The sequence below is a fragment of the Elaeis guineensis genome, chromosome 11 (assembly GCF_000442705.2).
Source record: "Elaeis guineensis isolate ETL-2024a chromosome 11, EG11, whole genome shotgun sequence".
Taxonomy (NCBI): Eukaryota; Viridiplantae; Streptophyta; class Magnoliopsida; order Arecales; family Arecaceae; genus Elaeis; species Elaeis guineensis.
Window position 1 is genome coordinate 117290130 of NC_026003.2, and position 27745 is coordinate 117317874.

Genomic DNA, 27745 nt, shown 5'->3' on the forward strand with positions numbered 1-27745 from the left:
ATTAGACAAAAATCTATAGTCTGATATTATGGTTCCAGAGATCAATGCATCTTAAAAGTTTATAATATGGGCAATGGATTTATTTATCTACTTAAATATAAATATATTGGCAAAAACAAAACTTGCTATAATTATATTATAGATTAATCAACTTATAGTTTAGTTTCAAAGTGTTTGAAGTTAAAAAGAGGAAAAAATATATTTCCAGTGCCATATATAACATGAGTGATAGGATTGTCTATCATTATATTAAGCCTTTAATCATATGATGATGTATTTATGATTACCATATGATGTGTATGGCATAAATACATTATTAGTAGTGTATATGACAATATATTATTTATAGACAAATATATTCATGTGCATGTATAAAATTTATATCACATACAAATTTTAATTTTTAAATAATAATTAAAATATGTATATGAAGGGATTTGCACATGCATTTTAATTGGATAGGATTTCAAAAGATTTAAGAAATACATGCCCTTGAACTTGAATTAATTAAATTTAAAGATAAATTATAAAAATATACCTTCAACTTTAATCTAATTTTGCTTACACCCATTTGACTTTATGTTAAACTAGCCCTTCAAATTTTTGACTTGTTCCAAAGTGGTCCTGTCATTCATTTAGTAACAAATAGTATTAGCTTGTCATTTAAGTAGATGAAAATGCCTCTCACTTATATATGAAGGTATATAAGTGTCACCAATGAGCAAAGGATGGAGGTGGCTGTGCCACCATAGAGAGAGAGAGTGGGGTCATAAAGGTCGATGTAGAGGAAGAGGATGGCATCGAAGGTATCATGGGCGAGATTGGAGGAGGAGTGAAGAGGAAAGGAGAGGTGGGGGAAAGAGGAATCATCGACGGAGAAAGATAGAGGTGGAGGGAGCCATCATGGAGGGGCAAAGCTTATGAGTGGGTTTGGAAGAGAAGGACAATGATGAGAAAAAAGAGGTGAGGAGGAAGAGGAGAGAAAAAAAAAGGTTGTCGATGAGAAAGGAGTGGAGGTAGAGGGAGTCACCATAGAGGAAGAGGGTGGGGTCATGGAGGTCAGCATGGAGAGGGAGGGTGGCATTGAATGTCTCTTGGGTGGGATGAGAGAAGGAGAAAGGGAAGGAGAAGAAGAAGATGGCGAGGAGGAAGGGGAGGAGGGGGAGTGAGGGGTTATCGACAAGAAAGGGGTGGAGGTGGAGAAAACCATGAGAAGAAAGGGGAGAAGGATGGATTGCCAATGAGGAATGTATGGAGATGGAAAATGACCTCATGAAGGGAGAGAGCTTTAGGCTGGTTTGGAGGAGGATGAGAAGAAGAAGAGGATGAGGATGAAGGAGAGAAGGAAGAAGGAGGGGGCGTTGATGATGAATAGATGGAGGTAAAAGGAGTCACCATAGAGGGGGAGAGCTCATGGATGAGCTTGGAGGAGAAGAACAGCGAGGAGGAGAAGAAGGTGAGGAGGAAGGGGATAAGGGGAAGGAGCGGGGAGGAGAGACGTCGGCAGTAGAGGAGGAGGAGAGCAATTAGAGAGGAGGAGGGGGGGACGTTAGCAGTGGAGGAGGAGAAGAGCAATCAGAGAGAAGAAAGAAAGGAGGAAGAGGAGAAGAAAGATACTTTGGTCATTTTATAAAATAATGATATTATATGATTGTCACGTGACATTATTCTGTTGATAGAGATAAGTGGTAGGACTATTTTAGAATATCACAAAAATTCGAAAGATTAGTTTGATATTTTTTAATGTAGAGAATATCTAAATGAAATTGAGCTAAAATTGAGAAGATATTATTATAATTTATCCTAAATTTAAAGGTCATACTCTCGTAGCAAATTTGCTTGCAATCCATTTTAGTTTAAGGGTAAGGGACCTCTTGGTCTAACAAAATTTTGTCATAACCCTGACTCAACATTAAGTTTTCAATAATGCCATTACTTTGTGACAATATATATATATATATCAAAATTGTTAGTGATCATTATAGTTACAATAGCCATTATTATTCCATAGTATACAATTTTAAATTTTAATATTAAAATAAATATTATTATAAATAATGTAAACAATATTTCTTTCAAATCATTGGTCATTTGGTTAGAATCATGATTTTTTTTTTCAAAATAATATTTTAAGAAGAATTTATTAAATTTTAAAGTTTATAGAAACTATTTCATTAGAAAATACAAGTACAATTAAGAAATTTTATTGACATTATAATAGATTGTTATTAATTCATTATAATAGTTGTTATATATTTATTATATAATATACCCATTAAATTTACCTACTGTCGTCTTGCATGATTTCAAAATTTTACTATCAAAATAATATCATTATAATAGTGTCATGACAAAAATAATATATTTTCAAATCATGTATTTATTTAAATTTGTAATATTGACAAAACGATGCGAGCGCTTTTTAGGGGGAATTGAAAACAAAATCTGAAATTTTTTATTAAGAGAATACAAACGCAAGTAACGGCCGTCATCAACCCGTTATAACGGACGTTTCATATATAACGTAACGTTATAACGCCCGGCACCACTACGACCGTGTGCTCACCGGGGATAGCGTCGACGGCACTTGGGCCTGCTTTACAGAAGGGGAACGCGGCGAGTCGAGCGAAGAGAAGAGAGAAGGGGAAGAGAGCGGGGGTTGGGTGTTAGGGTTTTGGGCGTGGACCGATGGCGCCGACGAAACCGGCCTCGAATGAGAAATCGTCCGAATTTTTTCGTAACTACGGTTAGGCTTCTTTCACTTTTCTCGAATCCATATTCGTCTGGATCGATCGATCGATAGTTCCGATTAGGGTCTGCTTGCTGAGGGGTGCATGAATTTGCTGCAGGCTGGGATGTGATTCTAGGAACCATCGCTTCTTTCTATGTAATCATGATTCCTTACACCAAGGTTGAAGAGAGTTTCAACGTTCAGGCACGTTGCTGAACCCTTGATTTCCGTTCTCAGTTTTTTTCTTTCTATCGATAGTGTAGCATAGAGATTCCTATGTGAGATCCGAATGCATGGTGGTGCAATTGAATGACGACGAACGCTTTCTTTCACAAATCTTGGGGGTGGGAGCGGGGTGAGGAAAGATTCTTTTGCTTTTGAATTGTTGGAACGATCAGTTTTGATATATTTTCTTTTCCTCGCTTACTCAAAGGGCAAGAAATTCTGGTATCTGATCCATAGTTGTTCTAATTTAAGGCTTATCGGATACCGATAGTTCCCATTTTAGATTCTAAACCTAATCAACTCTTCAGTCGACATTAACCGTTCAAATGAGCGAGAACTGAGAACAATTTGACATCAATAAAGAAACAATTTCTCGATAGATTTTGTAGGCATTCTAAGAAAAACCCTCATTACTGTTGATCAGCTATTTCTTGGTTGATCATGCTGATGCATTTGCAAGGGAAAAATCAAAAAGTCATATGGACTTCTGCAAAATAGCTTCTGTGGGGTCAAGCCATCAACCACAGAATGTTGCCATTTCCTTGAGAACCCATAGACAGCAAGACTCTTAATATCCTTCTCCAAATCTGTGCTTGTTGCAAATAATATGAACTTATTGAGGATTTATTAATAGTTGATTGGCGCAACTACTTCTGTTCGATTGTTTTTTTCCTGAATTATGTTTGACTGTTCTTGAACTGCAATCTAGTTCCATATTTGTTCTCTTGTTAAACCATCAAGATCGCACATAATAACTTGACCAAATGGGAGAAACAATAAAACATCCATAAAGACTTCCTGTACCCTGTTAAACAAAACACTGAGCCAACAATCTTTTTGTATATCTATTTACAGGAAAAAAAGCTGATGAAAGTGGCACTCCACTGCCAAGTCTATATTCTGTGATACTAAGCCCATTAGTCGGAATAGAAATATGAAAAATCCGATCTGTGTGGTTTTCTTTGCTTTTCAAGGGGAAAGAAATCTCCCACTGTCCTTCGGAAAAGAAATATCAGTTTTAATCATAATTAGCTTTGTGTTAGGGACAAGTAAATGCATTTCCTAAAGTGAAAATCAATGAAATAATCCTTTTTATCAGAATCTAAAAGTTGAAATATTAATGAATTCATATGGTTTAATTGTCGTAAACTTTGTGCATACTTTGCTTATATTGCTTCCCCTTTTAAATATCTTTTATAATCTCAAATAAACCATCTGCTTGAAGATTCTTTGTCTGCTAATAATTATACAGTGTTGTATATTTTTTTAATAGATGAATTAGAATTTGTAGGTTGCGAATCCACCTTTAATCATCATCACTTTGGCATGTGATTTGATGAATATTCCAACTGGTTCTTGTATTTGTTTGTTCTTCCGTTCTGTTTTACTGTATGTTAGTTTTTTTCTGTTCATCAGTTTTTCAAGTGATCCATTTGTGGAATGCCGTGTTTTTTTTCAAAAAAAAAAAAAAAAAAAGAGAAAATGATGTGAAACCAATAAGTTCACGGTCCATTGGTACAATATGATGTCGGTAGAAAAACAGTTGCTTAAATCCTCATAGATTCTTTTATATCTGTTCTGCTGCAATAGTTGAGTCTTTTTACAATAAATCTAATATATCTGTTCTCATGTGCTATTTCCTTCCTTTTTATGAACCTTTCATCAGTATTAGGGTTCTATTGTATTTCCCTGACTGCTGCTATAGCAAGGTTGTGTCTATCTGTTCGCCACCTTTTTGCTTACTAATGAAACAACATTTTTAACCATTTTGCTTTTGCATACATATCCTCCTTTATCAGATTTACTTTTCTTGTCTTTTTATACTCACAGAACATTTCAATTAGATGATGTTTTATTTTTCTTTGTTCAGGCAATGCATGATATGCTTTACCACCACCATCACATTAACAATGTAAGTTTCCTACACACATTTTGCTTGTCAGATATTTGGGATCCTTCATGTGGTATTAATTAGTCTTGTCTATTGCTTGTAGCAGTATGACCATTTGGATTTTCCTGGTGTTGTTCCTCGCACTTTTATGGGTAAATCCTCTATCCTTTTAGAAATGCAGTATTGCATGTGGTTTGAGCATATCTGAAGATGCAATACTGTGATGAAGCTTTCCTTTTTACTTTTACATGTTTGGGCAAAAACTTTTATTTGTTTATGCACTGCTTTTGTATATTAAGATCGCTGCCAGTTCTTTAATGTGGTCATACTATGAATGACATGGTTATATTATGATGATATTGCAATTTTCAATTGCAAAATAGTTTTGATGCAGATATTTGGCTGGTCAAGTTTCTTGTTTAGTTGCTAATCAGTCCTTTCTGTAAGTTGTATGGGAATCAAAGTGTCCTAAACACAGAGCATCGCATATTAATTCTATATTTCTTATCAGTTGATTTGCTCTCTCTCTCTCTCTCTCTCTCTCTCTCATACTTGTACCTTCATTTCTTTTTACCAGGTCAGCCAAAACCTGATCGCTATTTTTCTACATTTTAGTAGAATAGCTCAGGATGCTGGACTACATCATTCTATCATTACTATAATTAGTTAAATATAATCATAGACAATTAAATTCATCATCTTCATCATCATTGCCCGTCTTTCCTTCTATAGGCTACCTCCTCCTCTGCTACCAACTTCTTTATATCTTTCTCCCAAACTCCATCCATGCTATTTTTGGATTTCCTCTTCTGTTTCTTGATCCTTAAACAAAAATCTATGCCCCGGTTGCTGAAGCAACCTCATCATTGTCTTCAATTGAACATACTCATGCCATCTGGCTTGTCATGAATTTCCTTTATTATTGCCAGAATCCATCAAATTCTCAGTAGTATAAGGGGCTTAAGACCCATAATAGACTTTCCTTTTAAAGATCTTTGTTTTCTCTCAAATCTTTATGAAACACATCAGTTATAGGAAGAAACATACATAAAAGTGCATAAGTCAATAGCCGTATAACTTTAATGGATATCCAAATTTGCTTGCTTTAGTCACTATGGTAATGCTATTCCAATTGGACAGCTGAGAGGTGATGCTTATTTTGATTAGACTTACCCTTTCTTGAATTGCGTGGTGCTTAATTGACCCTATGTTGGTTGGCCCTAGTTTCCGGTTACAAAAAATGTGGATTCAATCTTGGACACTCCGTGCAAGCGTAGTTCCTAATTAATAAGAAATTGTGGGCCTTTTAAGAGCATTATATAATTATATTATCTGCCTTTAGATAAAGTCATGCATCCCTGTCAAATGGAATATGGATATGGCAAATTAATCCACTTGACATCTCTGTGGAAATGATCCAGCAGTGCGTGCTCCTGGGATTGTTGATCCCAGGTTGCATTCCACATACTAAATTGGATGTGCGTTCAGGAATGCTGGCTTTAAGCACATTCTTTTCAACATTCAAGGATTTGGAAAGTAGCCAAAGTTGTCCTCTAGGTGAATTTTGGCATTTTGGCTCCAAGCACATTCTTTTTGCCTTAACAGAGCTTGACCAGGTTCACATGTGCTGTGCAGTGCGACAAAAAGTTTATTTGATGTGCTATAGCTAAGATTGATCACAACTACTAAATAAAACACTTCTGTGTTTCTATTTGCTGATTTGGTTGGATGTAATTGGCTGATAGAGTTAGGAAAAGACCCTTTCGGGTTTTGTTTTTGCTTAAACTTTGCCTGATCTAAAATTGATTTGCATGGATAATGCCTTTGAGATGTTAACTTATCAAGTTGGGCATATTCTGTCAAAGTTTCGATTACTCAGTTTCGGTCAGGCTGACTGACTTCGGGTTTGACTATTTCACTTTGAATTCTGGAGTTCTGGACAAAAAAAGTGTTTTAAGTTAAAAAAAAAAAGAAGAAAAAGCCATAGTTGATGATGAGTTGTAAACCAAGTTTAGGATGGAAAATAGCAGCGTTTCAATTTGTTGGGTTTCTATAATTTTTGTTGAAGAAACATTTGACACTTGTTAACAAATTATCAAATGAAAATTTTGAAATGGAAGAAACATTAAACAGTTCAAGTTAGGAAAGAACATTAGACAATGTTTTGAGATTATAATATGTTATTTGACGAGAAACTTGCACACCAAATGGTGCACGTATGTTGAAATAAGAAATTTTTTCGCACTTGAAATAACGTGTATCCTATTTTAAATTATCCATACATGCTGTGTGAAATGCAAGTGAAGTCTATAAGATCTTTCTTAGATTGTATAAAAGGCATTAATTGATGTAACTTGTAAGTATACAGAAAAGTCTATTTTCAAATTGAAATTCTAGTAATCTAACACCTCCACACTTCTAGATATGCTTATCTCACAAAATTGTATTTAATCTGATAAATGTAGGGGCTTAATTTATTACCCATGAGCAAGCTCAATTAAAAAAAAAAAAAAAAAATCAAGACAAAAATGATGTAAGATTTTATTATATATGTCAATTCTGGCTAAAAACACTGTAGCATGGTAAAATATTGACTAAACCTGGTTAGTTTTGTTGGAAAATGACTAAGATTGTTGAAAAACTTAGGTAACATTGGGTTGTTTTTGACTAAGGCCTAGCTGTTTTGGTTGAAATATCTCTTTATTTCACTGAGATTTCAAACCTTTGGTTTCACCCATTTCTAACATGGCTTGACTCTTTTGGGCTATCTTCTGATTTGAATTGGACTTTCTCAAGTGAGCAATAGAACAACCTTGGTTATTTACTATCATCATGTTAGGGCCTCAGGGGTTTGCTGTAGTTCTTTATGAACACCTTAGTGATGCTGGGGCTCTCTGTGAACTACACCTTGTGAGTACAATAAAGTTTATATCGAGTTTCTTTTTGGCACAAAAGTTTAGTACCTTACTATGCTGCAATGCTATAGACTGAAGGGTTCTATTTCTCCTTTGTAAAGCCTTTAGAAGCATCTTTTGTCCACACCTTAAAGTGGTTTCAATCCTTTGTAAAGGCAAGGACAGCTGTGTTACCTGAAGGGAACACCTGAGAAGCTATAGGTGTATTTTTAAGATGAGATTATCATTAAGGGTGGACATTGAGCATGCACTTATTTTCTTGAGCTCAGACTGCAGCTCTGATATATTATTTTGAGATCAACATGGACAGCTCAGTTCGAATTACATATGTTGATAATTATCAACTCTTTGGTATGTTTCATATTTTATGAATACCCTCATAGATCTCTTTGTATGCTTTTTTTTTTTTTTAAATTGTCATATGGTTGTGGTTGGTGTTTTATTTAAGAGAACTGAAGGACAACTTTCCTAAGATGATAACTTAACATGGGCTTTTGGTGTCGGTTCTTCATTATGTTGCTAAAATTTTGGAACTGCCACCCAGGTGCTTATCTTAGATCAATTTGTCATCATTACTGGTGTTATTAATGTGTTTTCATGTAGGAAAAATTCAAGTCTTAATGATCTTTGCATAATATGGTTCTGTCATCCAGGTGCACTTCTTGCATCGATTTTGGCATCACCAGTGGTGTTCCTTATGCATTGTTTGCACATGCCAAAGATTTACAGTCTCTTTGCAGGTATTTTTATTTCTTGCATTGAAATGAAGCATTTTCAGCACGTAATATCTATAAACCTGTCCAAGTAGTATACTATATAGACCAAGGAATTCCATCTGGGTACTGAACCCTGTACCAATGAAATTCACTATAGTGTCGGTACGCGGTACGTTATGGTATGCCTGTGTCAGTACGGAGCTGTTCGGCATACCGGTACTTGTCCGGTATGGGGTTTCCATGATATAGACTATAGAGAGATTTAAATGAATCATTTAGCATTACTTTAAAACATTAAATTGAAAGCTATTGAAACTGGGTTGCAATTTTAATGATGCCGTACGTCTTGAAAATCTAGTGCCTGTCTTATTTGGTAGTTTATGTCTTGTAGCAACCTATTACGGTGGTATGCTACCATAGAAGGAAACCTTGTTGCTATTTTGTAATTCCTTTTCTTGTCAACTTGGCTTGAATTCATAACTCTATAACATACATACATATGCACACACACACACACATACATAAATACATGCTACCATGATTCAGATTCAACATTAAGTTTATAAGTTATAATCACCTGTTCCAGTTTTGTTATGCAACATAAATAATTAAAGGTCGGCTTTTAGCTATGCATTTGTCGATCCTAAGCTGGTTTCTGACTAAGCTTAGTGGTTTGGCAGAAGTACCCACAAGCCTGGCTTGTTATAAGCCCCTGTTTTTGTCCTGATCATCATGATGCTTCTAGACAAATACTCATCTCATCTATGACAGTGCATTTTCTTAGACTTTGTTATCAATGAATTATGCCCCTCCACAAGTACTAGGAGTTTGAACCTGCAGTTTGTGCCATATTAGTGAAGCCCGTGGCAGCCTGGGGCAAGGTGTGTCCATAAGTCTAGTGGTAAAGTATGCATAAGCTTATTTCTCATAATGATTTCCTCTCATTTTTCTATATTTCAGCTATTTTGTGCATGAAAAGGAAAAAAGAGAAGAAGTGAGGAGAAATTTCCTCTTTCTATCTTGATTCTAACATGAATCGGGCTCCCCTACACTCTCTCCCGCTCTTCCTTCTTGCTCCTATCAACCAAAACACTCACAATGAGGAAAGAAATGTTTAAGTGACCCTTTTTCTCCCCTTGCTATCAGTTCCCAAGCCCGAACCTGCAGGTGCCAGTCAAAAACTGCTTACAACCTGGCAGAGCCCCCACCATGAGCTGAGAGGCCATGTGGACCAGTTTCCTGGACGGTTTGGTATGACAATTGACATGCCCTGAACTGTGTGGGTCAGGATGGCTTGGCATTCCATCAACTTTAAACTTCTAAAGCTTCCATATGGATGAGAAAATGTTTTTTTTTTTTTCCATTTGTCTTTATGTCTAATTGTTGGCTCCCTTGTTTTTAACTAGGCAATTTTGTGTACTGAATGCCAGGTCATTCATGTTCTATAACATTTTATCTTATTGATGATCTCTTGAATATATGTGAAACTTTACATGAATGGGTTCAAATATGCTCAACTATAAGAAAGTTTAGTATTGTCCATTAGACAATTTTTAGCCTTCAATTCTATCATATTTCTTTCTGCTTGTTGCATTTGGAACACCTGACCGAGTTATCTTTTTCTTTCCATCTGTAGTTAGACTGGTGTTAGGTTGCATCATATTGTCGACGCTACGATTTTTTCGCATTCAGGTGTGCCTTTCATCTTTCTTAACTAAGTTTTGCATCCCCAAATGGTTATTTATTTAAAGTCCATAATGTTGTCCTTTTCATATTTGGTGTTTCAGTACTTATCTTCCTAATCTCATAGATGCATCTTATTTTTGTTATTCTGGTTTTAAAGATTCATGGCTCAGTTTCTGTAGAATGTGAAAAAACTTTGACTTCTTATCCAATATTTCTACCAAATTCCGTCTATAGAGGGTAATGGTAATGTAGAAATTGTGTAAAGGCATCTGCATGTCTTGACTTAGGCCATTTTATCATTAAAATAATCATGCATACTTGCACAGTATGTGAATTCTCACTGTGTATGCTGAAGTGGCAATCTTCCGCAATGCTTGTTGGCATGGAATTCTTATTCGACCTTAATTGTTATAATCTTCAATATATTAAACTAAGGTTTATATTTATAGAAAAACCATTGTTCTCGATAAGCTTTGATGGCCATCGTTTCCTCTTGTGAAGTTATTTATCTTTAACCTTTAGATCAAGATGAATAGGTGGGAATAAAGAATAGACACTCATTTCTCAGGTCATCCAAGAACTTAAATTGAAACGTAAGGGACATCATCATATGTAGCTAAGACAATGAATAGCTTTGTATTGCAAATATGTCTCCTAAGTGCTCTTGTGATGGGAATGATGTTACTAAAAAATCCCATCCCTATTTCTTTGGATGAATCCCGTGAAACCTCTTTTTTGTCTTCTTAACTTAAAGATCTAAGGTCTAAATTCAGACTTAAAACTAGCTTCATGTTATCTATTACAAGTGTGCCCTTTCTCTTGCCTCTGCAATTAAACTCTCTCTCTCTCTCTCTCTCACACACACACACACGCACGCACACACACACATTTATGGCTTTCTTCTTTTAAGGGCTACCTTATACTTGTCTCTACACTATGCTCCACTTTCTATCTATTTTTGAGATGGCACCCTATCAGGCTTATGTTCAGTAAGATATCTAGAGGGTTCGAACATATGCAATAAAAATAGGAAAGTCAGACAAATAAGAAATAGAGGGGAGCTTTAAGAATTAACATTTATTGGGCTTCTTCCTAGATTAGATGGATAACTGTATGGATAGGGAATTTTGGAAAGGAAGGGGATGAAAAGGAGAAAACATGATTTGTTGAACCGACCCAAATTGGGTGGTTCAAGGCATGCCGAACTGTATCGATAACCTATTGGTATGGTTCCGACGTGGAATTCGGAACACCGAAGGAAAGAGAGAAAAAGAGAGAGGGAGAGAGGAAGCAAAGGAGCGAGCAGTGTTTTCTGAATCGTCTCGAATCGGACGGTTTAAGCCGTGCCGAACCATATCGATGGAAAATCGATCCGGTTCCGGTGTAAAAAACTTCACAGTGGCCGTTTTAGAGGGAGGGAGAAGAAAGAGAGGAAGAGAGAGAGGAAGAGAGGGCCTTTGATGGCCACTAGAGGCAATCTGAGCTCTTGTCAAGCTCGATAAGAGCGGAGGGAGGGAAGGACCGAAGGAGAGAGAGGGGGAGATCTTCCTTACCGTGTGTCCGAAGGCCATCAGAGGTCACCGAATGGACGTCGACACCACCGCGATGTCTCCGACAGCAGGCGAGTGAGCAGCGAGGGCAGTCGGGGCCGGAGGAGCCGAGGGCCTCCATCCTCCAGTGCGGAATATGGTTTCGTGTTTTTTTTTTTTTCGATTTTATAGTGCGAAGTTCGCAACTGCGTTGCCGACTTCGGCGTATTTTATTTATAAATTTGGTTGAAGTCGACAATCCAGTTGCCGACTTCAACTGAGTTTATAAAAAATAAATAAAATAAAAAAAATACCAAAGTGGCAATGCGGTTGCTGACTTCGTGCGAAATCTAAAAAAATATGGAATTAACCCTGTTTCGTGCTAGAGGAGGGCGGAGGCCCTCAACTCCTCTGGCCCCGGCTGTCCTCGCCACTCGCTCGCCCGCCGTTGGAGACGTCATGGTGGCGTTGCCGTCCGTCCGATGGCCTCTGACGGCTTTCAAACATGTGGTGAGGGGGATCTCTCCTTCGGTCATTCCCTCCCTCCGCCCTTATCAAGCTCGGATAGCCTTCGAGGGCCCTCTCTTCCTCTCCTTCTCCTTCTCCCCCTCCCTCTATTTCTCCTCCCTCTCCCCTTTTCTGCCTTATCGGTTTGGGCCTTCACAAACTGGTATGGAACCATCCTGAACCGTACTGTCGGTCGGCGGGCATGGCGTCCAGTTTCGGTTCGGAGGATCTTGGGAGATGGAAAGGTCGAGTAGGCCATTGGAGGTGGTTGGAAGGCCGTGGATGACTATGGTGCATAGGAGAGGGTGAATTAAAGAGAGGAAAAGAGAGATAGATAGAGAGGGAAGGAGAGAGAGAGCCGTCTGTATCCAGTGGTGGCCGTTGGAGGGCTGTGCAGGCCCTTAGAGAGCCCTCCTCTCCATTCGATTGAAATAGGGGCGAGTCGCCCTTGTTTTCATAGTGAAATGCTGATGGTTTGTTTCTTTGAAGGCTTCATATTGTGAAGCGGTGAAAAAATTCCATCGCAATTTTGTGATGAGCATAGGGGCGACTCGCCCCCTATTTCAATTGGATGGAGGGAAGGGCTCTTTGGGGGACTCCGCAGCTCTCTAGTGACCACAGCTGGCCATGGCCAGCTCTCCCTCTCCCTCTCCCTCCCTCTCTCTCTCTCTCTTCCTCTCTCCGATTCATCATCTTCCACACACCATGGTCATCCATGGCCCTCCGGCAGCCATCGCCATGGCCAGTCGGCCTCTCCTTTCCTCTCTCCCCCCTCTTTCTCTCTCTTCCTCTGTGGTTCTCCCTCTTCTTTACTTTCTTTGCTATGTTAGTTTAGACCTGATATGGGGGTGTACCAAACCGTACTGCCGGTTGGCCGGCACAGAGTTCAATTCCGGTTCTGCGAACCTTGGGAGAAAAAGCTTCGGGTGAAGGAGGGAGCTACGGTGCAAATGTGGCCTGTAATTGATGACTTTGTTTTTAGTTCCTTTCATAGAACTTTTCTATGACCGCTTTTAGCATATGAAACATCTACGGAATTGATAAGTATGTTGCATGGAGTTTCTTTTCCCACCGAAGTAATTTACTCGTGCGGATTTTTCTTACTGTTCTGTGTCTATTTGCAAGGCTTTCACATCTACATTTTTCTTATTTTTATTTTCAGTTTCTTATGTATGCAATCACATGCTATCTATTTGTATTTGTTGGCTAAGTTGTACATATGGCTGAGTTCTTTTGAATCTGAGCAGGTTAGAAGAAAGTTTGGCTATCATGTTGAAGCATTCTTTGTCATTTTAACGGCTGTGCAGTTTCACTTGTTGTTCTACTCAACACGCCCTCTTCCAAATATATTAGCTTTTGGTTTGGGTAATTACCTTCTTCTGTTTAATTGGACTCTCTATTCTAAGTTGATGTTATTTTGTTGTAAAATTATGATGTCTGTGTGTATTCTGTATAATGCCTGTTCTCAAGGCAAGCCAGCATGAAAATGCTTAGCAAATTTCCAAGCAGCTAAATTTTCTCCGAGATTGCATTATGTCTGAATGCATGACTGTAAGCAGTCAAACATCAATGAACAATTTGCTACTATGGTACTACCAAGACAAGTGCTTTCTAAGTACTTTTGCAATCTAAACCATGTCAATATTGTGTACCATTTATATGTGATATGGCCATCAAAAACCAATAACAATAACAATTCTGTAATTTGGGCCAAAGTAAGCAAATCCTTATACCCAACACTGTGGAAGAAAATTTTCTGGCATGCATGATGAATGCAACAACTTTTTGCCTCTCTCTCTCTCTCTCTCTCTCTTCACCCTTTCATTTCATGAGTGAATTAAAATTTCCAGCTATGATGTTTTTGATCTTCAATTGGTTCGCATTACATACTGGTGGCCCACATGATTTATGGATATCAAATCAAACAATTTATCTTTGTTCAAATGGAAATTTATATGCTTAACAAAACTTGGTTTGGTTTTGCCCTGAAAATTAGATAATCAAATGGTTGTTTGTGCATGATATTTTGTGGGAGATTGGAGAAAAGTGTATATGTTGTGATAACTTCTCATAACGAGTTTTGCTGTGTGCATGTGGTATTATATTATAGGTGGTAGGGTGTAAATGAGTCAAACTTCAGTGAAATTAGACCAGCTTGAGCTTGGCTTTATGGTGAATGATGCCAGCTTGAGTTTTACTCAAGCTTGTCACAGGCTGGCCAAGCCAAGCTCGAGATTGGCTCACATACATTTGACCTAGCTCGAGCTTAACTTATCTAGGCTTGGTGGTGGTTGCAGACAAGCAAATGGTGAGGGGGTGACCAGTGGAGGTGGGGTGGTCATGATGGTAGTTGTGTGGAGGTAACAATGAGGGAATGACATTGAACGCAGCATGATGGATAGAGAGCTGGCCAATGGAGCGACCGGCATTGAGGATAGGATGATGGACAGAGAGATGGTTTGGTGGAGGAACTGGTGACAAGTTGTGTGTGTTGGTTTTTTTTGGTTTTTTTGGAGGGGGGGATGCCCTTTGGTGAGGATAGAAAAAGGCAGGATCTGTAACAGGGTAGTGCTGGCACTCGAGAGGTTGAGGTCCCTCTTAAGTGGCTGTTATATCTAAGTCATTAGGTTTTATCTAATTGTCGAAATTAAAATTTAGTCTTATAAATGAAAATGTACTATTGTTATAGTTTGTAATATTACAAATATAATAAAAAAATATAAGAATAAACTCATAAGTAAATAAATAATCAATTTATACAGTATCTATTTCTACTTTTATTAATATGTTATTTATTTATAAATATGTTTGCAATTTTATATTTAACTAATCGAGCTTAATTGAGCTAAAGATGAACAAGCCAGGGATTGCTCATATTTGGCTCCCTTATTTTTTGAACTCAAAATCTTATCTCAAACTTGCTCATTGATCAATCGAGCAAGCGCATAATGAGCCAGCATTTAGCTGAACACAAGCTGCTCGTGAACAGCTTGCTCATTTGCAGCCTAAGATGGGCTTTGTTAAAGGGATTTTGCTGCATGCATGTGATTACACATGAGAAGGGAAGGCTGGGTGGTTTGCTGTATACTCATTTAAGAGATAAAAAGTTGGTTTGGATGATGGTTGCAAAATCACGAGTTAGCTTCCAGAAAAGGACAGAAACCTTTTTAATTTACATTGTTTTTTCAAGGATGCAAACAAATCTGCATTTTCATAATGTAGAGGCTTCAAATCTATAATAAATTCTGCATTTTTCAAGCAAGCTTTAAAAAAAAAAATACAAATGGCATAAGTGCATACACATGCTATATTCCAATCATCCATATTCCACTTCCAAATTTTACTGTTAAATAATGGGCTTCCAATATCATGTAATTGAGTGAGCTTCTAACGCATTACTTATCCTTTCTTTTACCTGTGTATTCTGCAATTTTTTGTCTTTTCATATAACTTGAGATCTCACAGGATACCATGGTTGTCTACTTGAGTGGCATTTCACCCCTAACCACAACTCATCAACATCAATCAGTTTGGACCTTCCCTTAGTTTCATCCAAGCTTTATCTTGGTCATGGATAGATCACCAAGCAATTTCTGAGTTGTAATAACGGTAGAACAGAGTCAGACATGCATACTAATATGTAGATGTTCATAACTAACAATCTTGTCGATATGTGAAATTTCTTGATTAAAGAGTCAGTGAGATATATTCTATCTTTTATTTCATTTTTAGCATTCTATTATGTGCTGTTTCCAGTGCTTGGGTTGTGACTTTCAACTAGGTCCCTGAGATGATGCTGCACTTTTGGCAGAATTGTAAAAATACTTTCCATAAGCAGAACCTTTTTTTCTTCTTGAGGTTTCTGACTTTGCTACATTTTTTTTGGGGTTCAACTATTACATACTACACATCAAGAAAATGGACAAGTAGTGTGCCATTCTATTTTAGCCAACTGCTTTCGATGTTTATCATGTGTCCTTTTCAAAGAAGCATAGGCCTCCTTTTGTCCTGCACATTATAAAACTTAAGGTTGTATTATTGATCAAAAATTGTGACATCAGCTTTTCTGATCTTTCACTTGTTAGGTTTTTTTTTGACAACACTCTGAACAAGCACCTACATATAGGATTAGTATGTATGTGTACTTTTGTTATTGACTCAAATGCTCCTGAATACTAGCTGGAAGTGATATACAAGAAGAGTTTATTTTGTAGCTTTGAGATTACTTGCATTTTAATGAACTTCTGATAGTTTTATTTAGAAGACTGAATGATCAACATTGAGTAGGTTAAATAAAGAGCCAAAATTTATTAATTGCTAACAAAATTTCCAACTGGTGAACTGTTGTTGACATGCAGTTAACTTGGCGTATTCTTTCTGGTTTAAGGGAAATGCCTTGGCGACTTTGAAATGCTTGGTATTCTTCCTTCCATATGCTTATCTCTGACAAATTGTTTATTCCAATTGTTTACGCTTCCCCTTTTCTGAATCTAGTACATGGTAGATTTGATTGATTAGTGGAAACATATCTGATGTGTGTGTGTGTGTATCAAGGTCGATACACAGATTTGCTTCCCGTGATAACTCTGGGAAAATTTGACCTTTAGGCTGACATTTATTTTGTACTAGAATATGGGTTAAAGCAGGTATGAGATTTGTAAAAATTATAATTTAGATGTAGATGCTTTTGTAACATAGGTTAGTAGATGTAGAAATAATACACTGGACAAGAAATAATACACTAAACAACCGTGGGAGTTGCAAAAGCAATAAAAAAAAAGGTTTGCGGGAAAGTGATGGGATGGTCTGATCATATCAGCAATGTGCCAATATTGATGCCAGAGGGGTGAGAAAGGATTTGGAAAAAATTGCATGAATAGAAGATGTTGCATTTGATGCTAATGAATAGCCCAGTGTAAGTGCTGGTGACAGGTCTTGTTAAATATGATTTTTTTTTTATGCAAATTCATGTTTTATATTAATGAATGGTATGTATGTCCTTTGTACTATTCCTTTCAAGTGATGTTGAAGATTGCATGATGCTGATGAGTGTTCAGACTTCAGAATTTGTAAGGGTTGATGTCAGGTTGATAGTCATTGACAACTTGCTTATTCTTTGGTTGATCATCTTTTCAAGGATTCAAGTGCTGCAAGTGCGATTTCTATACCAGATATGTCGTGCCAGCAGGTGCAAGCATGGTATAGTTGCCAATATGGACTTGACTGGCATGGTACTGCACTGTATCGTGCCAGTCTATGACCAGCACAAGTAGGGCTACTGGTTCTTTAACCTTTGTGTCATTGTCGTTAGGAATGTTAACAGTTTCTTAACTAATCTTTGAAGTGGTAAACTTGATGACATAACTGTATCTTGTCATGAAGCAGATGTACAGCTTTTTCTCAGTTAGAATGGATGTCAAATTGGTGATTACAGGTTTTGTATTCTTCTGTGTTGTATAAAGTATAAGTTGAGAATGAGAAACCAAAACATATATTCCATTATAAGATGCAACAATCTTAATTGGGAGAATCGGTAGTGAAAACTAATAATAAAGTTTTGAGACCTAATGCAATGAATACATTCTTATTTTTTCAGTTCTTCCTACATTTCTTCTATACCCTTGTTTTTCTCCTCATATCATAAGGCTAGTCCAAAATATTTTCCGGAAAAAAGAAAAACTTGTGAAAGCTTTACATTTTCAATACAATTGAATGAATTGATTTAATTTATTTGAATTTTCTGCCCAGAATGTAAGAATAGTTCTCAGAATAATATTTTTCTGCATTTACTTATCGAGGCATATATTTACATAATGAGATGCAACAATCTTAGTTGGGAGAATATGAATGTCAAGTGCTAGTTGCAAAGTGACCTTAAACATGATATTAGGATAAGCAACGAGAAAGAGCTAGGATATAGTTCAAGACAAAGGTGTTTATTAGTTGTTCAATTCTAAAGGGAGTGGATACCCTTCTAGTTCGCTAGTTGTTTATTTGCTTTTTTGGCTTTTCAACTTCTTTCATCCACATTATTTTGTATGACCTTAATTAACCATAGCATATTGCATATTTATTAAATAAAAAGCTTGTTTGAAATAACGATAATAACATCCCAAGAATAATTTTGATTTCAAGAATTTAATTCATGGTGTATATCAGCCATATCATATCAAGACATGGTATGTACCTCAATTTTGTTCTGCTGGCACCAAGAGGCATGCCTTCCACTGGTATAGTACAACAACATTGTAAAGTATGTATGTAAATGTGTACGAAAATACGAAAAAGGGTCATTTTAAGTGAGATGCATTGGAGACTAAGATATACAACTATTCATTCCAGATTTTTGGGTTTTAACAAAAGTTTGATATAATATTTATGAGACCTTAAGATTTGGGAAAAACATTTGCATTTAAAAGTTCAATTTTTGACCTATCACAAGAAATTTGGAATTTCTAATGAAGTTAAGAAATCAACTTTTATTCTTAAGGAATTTGAATCATTTTTATTGAACTCGGTTGGGGGGGGTTGTTCCTTATTTACATGTAATGCCTTGAGTAAATTAAAAATAAAAAGGATAACATGATATTTACTTTTCTTTTTTATGTAGATAAAAAAGAATAGAATGATGTCTGTTAATGTTTATTTTTTGAGAATCGAGCATAAATGATGGGAAATTGAAGAAATTAGGTGGGAATCATCTTGAATTGCAGTGCAGTACGATCTTCAGTGTCGTTGATTATACTGCTGATTTCTAATAACCTAGTTGCATTTTGAGTGCTAATATACATAATTTTTCAATGTCATCTTAGTTGTGAGTTATGTGAATTATGTATTACACTTGCAATAAAAATCTTTAGCACACAACGAAGAGGATGGCCACGAAGCTTAAATCAAGATACATACCATATTATGCTCAAACATAACAATAAAATATAGGGAGGGGGGAGAGAGAGAGGAGAGAGAGAGCAAAAAAGAATTTTGAGGCTGAAATAGGTTGTACCAAGGGTGTATCTGCTGTAAAAGAGCATACTGTACCACTGGCCGTCAACACCTTCATGGCTGATCTTATGCCAGGATGAGAAAGCCGAAGGGTTGATGTTAGGTTGACAGCCAGTCATAAGAAATAAATATGTCAAACTATGAAATTGGGGGGCCTAAATATTAGGATAAGACTTGATGGTTGTGGTTATGGTATATGATATGAGATAGATGAGCAGATTAATCCTTGAAATGAAACTTCTCAAGATGAAAAGACAGTTGAATTTTTTATTCAAGTAATTTGGTATGCATGGATGCCTCGCACATGCATTCTATGTAAATTTTAATCAAATTAGTGGTTTAGTGGACTTGTCAGATTGATCTCTTCATCAAGGAACTATCTTAATAATTCTCAGTTTTTGCATGCAGACCTTTGCTACAATTGTATTTAGGTGTGATACACTGCTTCTCTTTGCACCAATCGGCATTGAACTTCTGCTGGTATGTTCCTCTGCATTTCTTTTCTCAGATTTGAACATTCTACAAGGAAAGAAGGAAGCCAGATTGAATGAATCTGAGTGTCGAGTATTTATATTTTTCGTAATACAGGGATCATTGCATGTGCTTAATTATTTCACTATATTTCTTAAATGTTGATCACACATGTAAACAACTTTTAGAAAATCAGGATTGTCCTCATCAAGTACAGTTGCTTATTTCTGGATTTCTTAGATGTTGTTGACACATATGGACTGCTTTTAGAAAGGTAGGATTGTCCTCTTCAAGTATACTAGCTCATTTCTCACCTCAGGAGCGAATTTAGATTTGTTATACTAAAGTTGTATTGCCAACTAATTCAATGCATATTGCGAACTAGTCTTTTAACTTTCAGATATTATGTAACATATATGCTCTTTTTATTTTCTTATAAGATCTTCCATTTGGAAATGATTAGCATAATAAAACAGTTAATACAATCTTAATGTTTTAGATTTTTGGAGCTTTGTTCTTTCCATCTTTCTTTGTTCTTTTATTACGTGCCTTCTTGGTCCAATGGGAACATGTGGACCCACAACTGCCATAGTGACATTATCACCTAAAGGGACTCTCATGGTCTGAAGTGCTGCATGCATTCCCTGACAAGACATAAGAATATTTACTACCGAGGTGATATGATCTTTGCTCATTTTGAAGTTCCTTATGATGCATAGTGGTAGGAAACAAATGGGTAATATTTGTCTCAATCAACTGTAATGTCACTGTCAGTTGAAAAGATCTGCTGGTTTTCAATATGAAATGACACCAAACATCATGAAACTGATTGTATTGACATTTGATAGCCATTATGTATCTTGATATGAAGATAGTGTACCTTTATTAGGTCATGCCTGATTATTTATAGTATGGACTGAGGTGAATAGAGAAAAAATCCAGAACATTTACTAATCAGTGAACATTCGTAGAATGACCTTTAGATGGGTTTCTTGTTGCCAAAATGAAGCTATATCATTTCCCAGGGGTCTGTTTACATTTTATGTCATATATCATTAGATGTGAGAGAATCCTCCTGCTGTAAACCTTCAAAGTTCAGAGCAGAATGAATGATGTGACTAACATTACTGTCTTATCTACTCCTTTTGGATTGACAATTTTTCCCTTCATATTGGATTACTTAGATTTATTCATAACTCTATCACATTACTATGGTATTTGATTTTCTTTCATTTGGCTGTTGATTTCTTGTCTGTTGCTGTTGTTTGAAGTTGGGGAATTCTACAGTGCAGTATTTTTATTGAAATTTGAAGTTTCTGACTTAAGCAAATTTACATCAGAGCAAATCTATTTCACTATGGAGGGCAATGAAATGCTGCATAGCCACTGCCCTTCTATCCATATGTAAGTTTATTCCATAAAATCGGTTGAAAAAATTTTCATCTTAGAAATTTACAGATGGAGTATGCTCATTATTTTGTCATTTTTGATATTTTCAATCATTTATTTCTCTATCCAGGCTTTACAGTACTTCTTGATACAGTAATGTGGCAGAGAATCGTGTGGCCAGAACTGGAAGTTTTTTGGTTTAACTCCATTTTAAATCGGAGTTCAGAATGGGGTGTATCCTAAGAAAAGAAGAACAAAAATTTATAGCTAATTCTTCTAATAAAATTCCTCAAGAACTACTGTATAAGCTAATGCCTATGTAGTTACATTTTCCACTTCTATATGGTTTCAATGTATACTACTTTTTAATTTGATAAATTACATGAACTTTCAAGTCCACATTAGCGAGGGTAAGCTTTGGTGCAATGGTAAGGTTGCTCTATTTTGATCTGGAGTTTATTGGTTTGAAACACAGAAACAGCTTCAACACACGTGTGGTAAAGGCTGCATACAACTGACCCTCCCTAGACTCTGTAATGATGAGAGCCTCATGCATTGGGCTAGCCATACCATACCATATCTTTCAAGTCCACATTAGTGTTCATGGCATGTTTATAGACAAGGATAAGGTGCTCAAGTATATGCTTTTAGCATGTGTGCTAATTTATGCTGGCATTATGCATGCATACATGTCCCGTGCATTTATGTTACTCTCTATAGCTGCTGATGTCTTTGAATCCATTGAAACTCATATTGCTTACAAGCGTTGGTTGCAGTCAAATCCTACAATTTGGTCAATGTTTTTGGAATATCACATTGCCAATCCTTTGTTTGTACAGAAATAATTATTTTTTTATTATCAATAAGAGCCTATCATTTTCTCCCATGGAACCCAATATTGATTTATGTATCAAAAGATTGGTGTCCATATAGAAAGCTTTTCTCTTAAAAATTTTGTTGTTCACTTCTAGGGTGAACATGTCCAACACTGATTTTGTTCTTTAATATCTTGCATGAAAATATGCATAAACAATAAGTTTTCATTATAATATATTGCTACTTTGTTGGCAATGATCACAACATGGTGTTATCAAAATTTTCAGTTGCCATCAAGGTTGTTGTGCTAGTATCGGAGCTCGGACCAGTCGGTCGGAGGTACGGTTCAGCACGCTTCCATGCCATTCCATATCGGGCCCGAACCTACACAAAGAGAGGATGGAGGGAGAACGGGAGACGAAGAAGGGGGGAGGGAGAGCGGGCCTCTGGAGGCCATTAGAGGGCAGCCGAGTTTGCTGCATTGTTGCTGAGCTCGATGGAAGTCGGAGGAGGGCGGAGAGAGGGAGGGATAGGGAGAGGAGGTAGCTAGAGGCCTCTGGAGGGCTAGGGAGGCCTCCTCCTGATTGAAATAGAGGCTTTGGCCCTTGTTTCTGTTTCTTTTTTTTTTTTTCGGGTGAAATTGGCAACTATGTTAACCTTATTAAAGCCCTATTAAAAAGGCAACAGACTTTCCAAACACTTCAAAATTCCTTCAAAAAGCCTGGCATATCTCTAGGCAATTATGTTTTCCTCCCAGGGACTTTATTTTGCTGAGGGGTAGTAGAAAAGGGCATCTGCAACAAGATCCTTTAATCCTGTAGATAGACCAAGACTTGAATTCGTATTGCTGGGCTTGACCTTCCTGAGTAGGAATTTAGCATGGTAAAAACTTCATGATGTCTTTTTATGGGACATTCCTAGTTTATTTGTGTATCATTGCCTACCTCAGATCTGCAACAATTGTAAGTTATAGTTGCGAACATCACTACAAATAAGCATAGAGCAACTCTGTTTAATCAAACAAGAGGAGCTTCAGTTTTGTTGTGTTTCAGATATTCACACGACTTGGAAGTTTCAGTCATATCATAAATTGAAAAATCTTTCTACTAATATAAAAAAGAAGACTATGTCTGCTACTTTTCTTACCCACAACCTTGAACTTTTAAAAATGATATAATTTTTTCTTCATCCTCTCCTCTCATGTGCACCCACATTTTATTTCATATGCAACCAGTATAGTAGAATATGATGCATTCTATCTAGTCTGTATGCGCTCTCTCTCTCTCTCTCTCTCTTTTTCACACACACAGATACACACAAATAAGAATATGCTCATTATTCCGTCTGGTTACTTGCGTGAATCCTTCTTTTAGTTGTTCTCTTTGATATTGTTGTCGATTAGACACATCCATTCCATTGGTACTTCACTTCGGCTCTTCCTCGCTCCTTGCTTGTAGCATATCCTCTATGCATGGTGAGTTGAACTTGTCAAAAATTTCTGATACACTTAATCTTGATTTATTCTTATAGTTACTTTCTCAGGTTAATTTTCAATAATGCATTTGCATTTGGAATGATCAAACTGCAAATTGTTGAACTCATGTCAAGGTTATGTGCCTATGATTTTTAACAAGATGAAGTTTTATAGGAAAACAAGTGGGTAAAGAAGGTAATGAAATATTGATTTAGAGATTAATCCAGTATTCTCAGCAGCATTGGTTAAGTTTGTCCGACATTTTCTCTCCATTTCTCTATTCTCTTTGTTTCCTTTCACTTGACCATTGCTAAGTTTGCTGGGTTTAGTGGAAACAAATGGTAAAGAAACTCATCTTAGACTCAACTGAGTGTGCAGAATGCTCTTGTGAAGGCAAGCACGAAATTAAACCTGGAGCTGCTGTACTGACAATCAACAAATTACCTGTTATTGTAAGGAAATGAAACTGAAATTACTTAGATACGTATGGAAGGAATTCTTGGCTTACTGGAATAAAGTCCTTGATATTCAATTGAATGATAGATTTAAATAGTTATAGGTACTTAATATTCGACTGAACTATAGCCATAGGCATTCAAGTGGTCCTGTGTCAGATTTCCATTTAACTGGTAAGGCAATATTTTACACTTGAAAGTCATGCAAAATGTGATTTTTTTTTAGTACAATTTTTGAAATTTTGATTTTTGGTTAGTTTAGTTGACATCATAAAGCAATTACTATTTGATGTATTCTTGCCCCTGCCACCCCCCCTCCCCCCCCCCCAAAAAAAAAGCGGACTGAAACTGTTAAAAGCAAAGCTCACTTGATCTGACTGAATTAAACTGAGTTTTTAAATGTTGCAGAGCATATATTTATCTTTCTATTAGATGCATTATGGAGAGAGGTACTTTAGCAATAGTATCAACAAGTCATGTACCATCTCTGTGGTTAAGACAAGGTTACATACATGAATGATATGTTAACTAAGATTCTCGTTTTATGGTGCAGGCAGGAATGCTACTTGACAGAAGGATTTTGCGGTACATTGTTCCAGTTCTTTCATTTGTTTTACTTTACTCAAAACTTCCACACAAGGTCTCTTTCACGTACCTGAACTTTTTTAGTCGAGTTTTGGGGTTATTATTATATTGACTAGATACATATTTCTGCTGTTTCTGATTCCACAGGAGCTTCGCTTTGTAATTAGTTCAGTTCCAGTTTTCAACGTTTCAGCAGCAATTACAGCTAGCAGAATGTATGCATGATATATTTATTTTCTTGTTTTATTTGCCCTGAAGTTATTGTTTTCAAAGCCTGGGAGGTTAAATTGTGTATATGCTAGAATTCTTAGTTCCTTATATTTTTTCATTTTCATTGCAGATATCTAAACCAGTCTTACTATTAAATCTGTTTTCTAAATTGACATTTTTCGGTAATTCATGATACAGTCTTTTTGTCACATTTCTAACACACTTTGTTATCTTTTTGATGTGAACTTCCAGCCTAGCAAAGGCAAAGGCTGGTTGTTACATTGGCAGCCATTTCTAGAGTGAACCCATCTTATAAAAGATAATATGATCCAGAAGGATGAAACTTTTTGGTCGTAGTTAATTGTTTATTGTTTGACGTAAGGTTTGCTATCTCGGTACCAGGCCCCATATCGATGAAATCCTACTTTTATGGTACGGTATGCCTGTGTTAGTATGGGGCGGTTTGGCATACTAGTATGGTATTGATACTGTACGGTATGTCCCATACCATCCCGTATGGGACGGCATAGTGAACACTGGTTTGATGCAAATATTCTATGGTACATATGTTTTTAAATATGTCACATTGATAATGCTTTAAATTTTACTTAGGTGTTCATATGATTTACTTGATGAAAAGAAAAAGAGAAAAAAAACATAGCTTAACTTTGAAGTGCTAAGGCCACTAGGGTTAAACATGGGAGTGTGATAATGAGTATAAAAAATAGTCTGAGTGAGATTGTTGGAACAGCTGTGATTGCCTACCCTGGGGTTGATCTAGACTTTAACTCTCTAAAGTTAATGTTGATGAATAATTGGATACTACTCCTGTAGTAGTTTATGTGATGCATGATATGTGGGAATTAGACTGTCCACCAAAATTGTAAGATAAGTTGTTTTTAATTTGGAGTAACATTGGAAATCTCCATTTGAGAATTTGCTTATTTATTGTTAAGTTGGATACTTGCATATTTCAATTGCATGCCATGGCCAATGTAAGATGAATTAAGTATTGATACACACTGGATATGGCTAGGTTACATTTCAATATTTATTTGAAATATCATTTTTTTTTGGAAATTGAGAAGATCTCTGAATACTTGATGAACTCGATATGTTTGAGGATGAGAGGGGGTCTCTTTGTTAAATTATTAAATCCTAATTAATGCTTATCTTTTATTGATGAACATGATAGGTTAATTATATAAGTTGCAATTTTGATGTTATTGTTATTGAGCATGGGTTATCATCTATGGATTTGGATAATGACTAAAAGATGTTGCTTGGGGATATCGACATTATTGTATGTTATATGGACTAGGTTATTGTGATAACCCATTATTTCTTATGGGTGGTTTTTTACATCTATGTAAAAGATTTTATGTTTATTTATTGTTGTATCCCAGCCTATATCCTTTTTTCTTTTCATGATTTGTTGTGTTGGTGTATCCATATTGTCGTATCTTATATCCATGTCCACTCAAAAAGATGTTACTTATCAATGAATTAGAACCTATTCTGCACACCCATATAAGATGTACTTAAAAATGATTGTAGGTTTGTTGGTGGTTTGTGATTGTATTTTTTACACCTCATAAATGCTATTTTATAGATTAGACCCAATGCCATGAGATTGATGTTTTTTTTTTCATGTAGAAATATTGGGCAATGCTATTTCTGGTAGAATTGTAGTAAAGAAGTTTCCTAGATATTGCCAAGGATACGCTAGATTAGGCATCATTTTGGCCTTGAAATGGAAAAAGAAATGGCATTTATCTAGAACCTTTCATGACAAATCCATTATTTTAGTTGATAATTTATGAACAAAATGCTTTGTTTGGAGGTAAGATGGTTCATTTTGATCCGCCGTTCCTTATATATGCAGAATATTTTGCTCTAATTCCTTCTAGCTATGCTATACAAACTTTTCGGTTTACCCCAAATTACTTACCTAATATTTGGAAATGGTTAGTGTTGTTGGTGTATGAGGGAGGGCATCATTAGTCTCACATTGGTTGTGAGTCAAAGGGGGCCTCTGGCTAATATAGGAAGGGACCATCCTTCCCACGCGAGGCGTCTTTTGGATCGGAATCTAAAGGAGCAAAATCATGAGGTCCATGGGCTAGAGCGGGCAATACCTCATGTGCTGAGCTATGAGCCCTTAGCCACAATAGTGGCACGTCAGGTAGGGGATCATCCCCGCAATCATGGAGCTCCTCTCGTCTGTGCACAGACTGATAAAAATAAGGAGGGCACCTCATGTCCGTACATAGACTCTTCTTTTATGGTAGAAATAAGGAGGGCACCTCCTGTCCATATATAGGTATGATAAAAATAAGGAGGGCACTTCGTCCATACTCAAACTCTCCCTTTCTGGAGGGCTATGTTGTGGTGTAGGAGAGAGGGCATCATTAGTCCCACATTTGTTATGAGTCAAGGAGCACTCTGGCTTATATATGGAGGGATCATTCTTTCCACATGAGGCATCTTTTGGATTGGAATCTAGAGGGGCAAAATCATGAGGCTCATAGGCCAAAGCGGATAATACCTCACGTGTCAAGAAATTTGAAAAGCTATATAACGAAGGGATGAAAGGAAAGTCTAAGCTCGGTGTGGAAAGACTCCTCATAGAGCTTGAGTCAATCTTAGGGAGGGTCGTAAATCTGACCACTTGCCCTCGAGGTTTCCAAACGGTACTTGGGTGAGACCGAAAATTGAGCTCGAATCAGTTTTAGGTTATCCATGCCAAGCACCGACTAAAACTGCCTGGGCTTGAAGGCCTTCTCTTCGGCCTTGTGCCCGACGTTAGACTCTCGGAGACTGTACCCCAAGGAGGAAGAGTCGGAGGATCAGCTCCTTGCTGAGTTCCCCAACTCACCCATCCTAAAGTGATGAAAAAAGAGGGGGAAGAACAAGAGAAAAATGGAAAGCAAAAATGCGAGAACAAGGAAAGAAGAAATCAAAGCCAAAAGAAAAAGAAAGGGATCAGAGGACCAAGGAGTGACACTAGAGTTGATTGGGAATTGCTTAACTTAGGAAGACTATCGGAGAGCCATCAGAAAGAGCTTCGAACTTCCACGAGGGACTGCCGCCGTCTCAGAGCACAAAAGTTGTAAAACGGTAAATGTAAAAATGAAAGGAAT

The 27745-nt window shown here is 36.8% G+C and overlaps 1 protein-coding gene across 12 annotated transcripts in view; it reads left to right on the plus strand.

The window, feature by feature from the left end:
* The first annotated feature begins 2554 nt into the window (after positions 1-2554).
* The window catches only part of LOC105053932 (dol-P-Man:Man(7)GlcNAc(2)-PP-Dol alpha-1,6-mannosyltransferase), a 36912-nt gene continuing 11721 nt past the window's right edge, over positions 2555-27745 (plus strand). For 4 of the 12 annotated variants that reach the window (XR_012135234.1, XR_012135241.1, XR_012135240.1 and 1 more), the window contains exons 1-14: positions 2555-2746; positions 2850-2935; positions 4827-4868; positions 4951-4999; positions 8416-8502; positions 10115-10170; positions 13448-13565; positions 16559-16617; positions 19611-19682; positions 21014-21077; positions 21193-21296; positions 23281-23352; positions 24361-24447; positions 24540-24607. Coding sequence is in view for 4 of the 12 variants with exons in the window: in XM_010935270.4 (XP_010933572.1) it covers positions 2689-2746; positions 2850-2935; positions 4827-4868; positions 4951-4999; positions 8416-8502; positions 10115-10170; positions 13448-13565; positions 16559-16617; positions 19611-19682; positions 21014-21077; positions 21193-21296; positions 23281-23352; positions 24361-24447; positions 24540-24607 (1022 nt within the window). In the remaining 8 variants the exon portion in view is untranslated. The remainder of the gene's footprint in view (positions 2747-2849; positions 2936-4826; positions 4869-4950; positions 5000-8415; positions 8503-10114; positions 10171-13447; positions 13566-16558; positions 16618-19610; positions 19683-21013; positions 21078-21192; positions 21297-23280; positions 23353-24360; positions 24448-24539; positions 24608-27745) is intronic. The other 8 variants (XR_012135235.1, XM_010935271.4, XR_012135239.1 and 5 more) reach the window with 6 other exon arrangements.